The sequence below is a fragment of the Asparagus officinalis genome, chromosome 5, assembly GCF_001876935.1.
Source record: "Asparagus officinalis chromosome 5, Aspof.V1, whole genome shotgun sequence".
Lineage (NCBI taxonomy): Eukaryota > Viridiplantae > Streptophyta > Magnoliopsida > Asparagales > Asparagaceae > Asparagus > Asparagus officinalis.
Genome location: NC_033798.1, coordinates 56,374,577 through 56,376,390, shown reverse-complemented (window position 1 = coordinate 56,376,390; position 1,814 = coordinate 56,374,577). Strand labels below are relative to the sequence as shown.

Below are 1,814 nucleotides of genomic sequence, written 5' to 3'. Positions count from 1 at the left end.
TTATGATACTTAATAAAAAATATAAGCAAGGAGAATTCCAACTGACGTGTGCATGATGCAAATATAATACAAGCCTTCTTAATAATATATGTAGTTAAAATGTACAAACAGAATGTCAAAACTTTCAATGATCATAATCTATATAAACTGTAACCTAATAGCTCTTCATTATTCACACTGAACCAAACCAAGTAGAGTGACTTCATTTATTACATAATTAAGCTCAAACTAGTAATAACATACTGAGATCCAGCAGTTACCTCAACTTCCATCCATACTACTCATATAATCACCCTATGCGTTGATGATGATAATAGGATGCAATGTATTTATTCGAATTTAGTCTCCAGCACCGTTAAGAGGATTCATAGACCAAAACTCATCGATGTTCCAAAAGCTTTCGCTAGAATCTGTGTTATATGATGGCGCTCCGAAAGCATCAGAATTATCCATATTAGGTTGCATCTGATAGTTTAGTTGAGACGAGCTGCACTCTTCCATTCCATTGGAATGGCTTGTGCTAGCATCATCAGTCATCGTTTGATTCTGATACTCGAATGAATCGCCTTGCTTAGCCTTCTTTTGGATCCTCGTCCTCCAGTAATTTTTTATTTCATTGTCGGTCCTCCCAGGGAGTTGCCTTGCAATTTTGGACCACCTCGTGCACGAAAAAAAAGAGTTAACAAATTGTTTGAGAGGACAATATGAAAGATACATAATTAGAAGCCAAGAAATAAGTGAAATAACTGAAAAAGAAAGTATTTAATATATATTAATTTGATATACAGTTAATGAAATGGCTTTGTGATGAAATCTTCTGATATCATCTTTTCCTAGTTAATTGTTCGCATAAAGCTAGAAGTTTTATTCCTAGCACTATTATGTGCATTTCAGCGAAAACATGTATCTAACTACCTAACAAACTAAAATTTTGCAAGTGGCTGCATCCAATAATGATATTTTTTATTCTTTTTATAAAAAATTATCTCAAGTATAAAAAATCTAGAAGTCCTCTTCGATATGCAGGAGACAATTAGAATACAAGAGAATTTGATGCATCAGGAACAATTGTTGCGAAAATACTTCATAACTACTTCATGTGGTCTTACTTCAAATTAAAAGGAAAGGAGAAAAAGGAAGGGGAAAAGAGGGAGCTGTGACAAACATATCATTATGACGTACCTTACAAAAGCACACAATCCAAGATGCTATACGTACATCTATTCACGGCCTAGAAAATAAACGGATAGAAACACGAGCTTTATAAGAACACATGACAATATTTTCATAAAACTATATTCCCTCAGGTATTATATTCCCTGTTCCTTTCTCACTTCTCATTTTCTTAATAAATCAAATGAAAATGTTCTCGCGGGTGACTAGTTCAATTAATCACCTCCCTTTTCATACGTAAAAGGACATGACCTCTTCCTTGTCAAATTTCAGAAGAGAAAGCAAATGACCTTGCGCTAAAACATCAAAAAAATACTAATAATAAAAGCATGCACCGCATAAATAATCAACAGATGCAGAATCAATATACTTTCATTTTCTCAAAAGAAACAAAAGAAAGCAGGGCCTCATATTCTTAACTAAAAATGGTAAAAAAGCATGAGCGCTCACCTGTTTCCCCACCTAGAATGGAGTTCCATTATAAGAAGCTGCTCCTCCGGTGTAATATTCCCCCTTCTCACATCCGGCCTCAGATAGTTCAGCCACCTCAGCCGGCAGCTCTTTCCAGTTCGCTTCAACCCTTATAATTAAACAAATCACAACCCACACACATATATACATATAAATAAAACAAAATATGA

General features: G+C 34.5%; 1 protein-coding gene across 2 annotated transcripts in view; it reads right to left on the bottom strand.

Annotated features, from left to right (window-relative positions):
• The window catches only part of LOC109843728 (myb-related protein 305-like), a 2,024-nt gene continuing 263 nt past the window's right edge, over positions 54 to 1,814 (bottom strand). Inside the window, exons 2-3 of one of the 2 annotated variants that reach the window (XM_020412683.1) lie at positions 1,624 to 1,753; positions 54 to 658 (exon numbers count right to left, since the gene is read on the bottom strand). In XM_020412683.1, coding sequence (XP_020268272.1) covers positions 340 to 658; positions 1,624 to 1,753 — 449 coding nt within the window. In that variant the 3' untranslated portion in view covers positions 54 to 339. The remainder of the gene's footprint in view (positions 659 to 1,623; positions 1,754 to 1,814) is intronic. The other variant, XM_020412684.1, reaches the window with a different exon arrangement.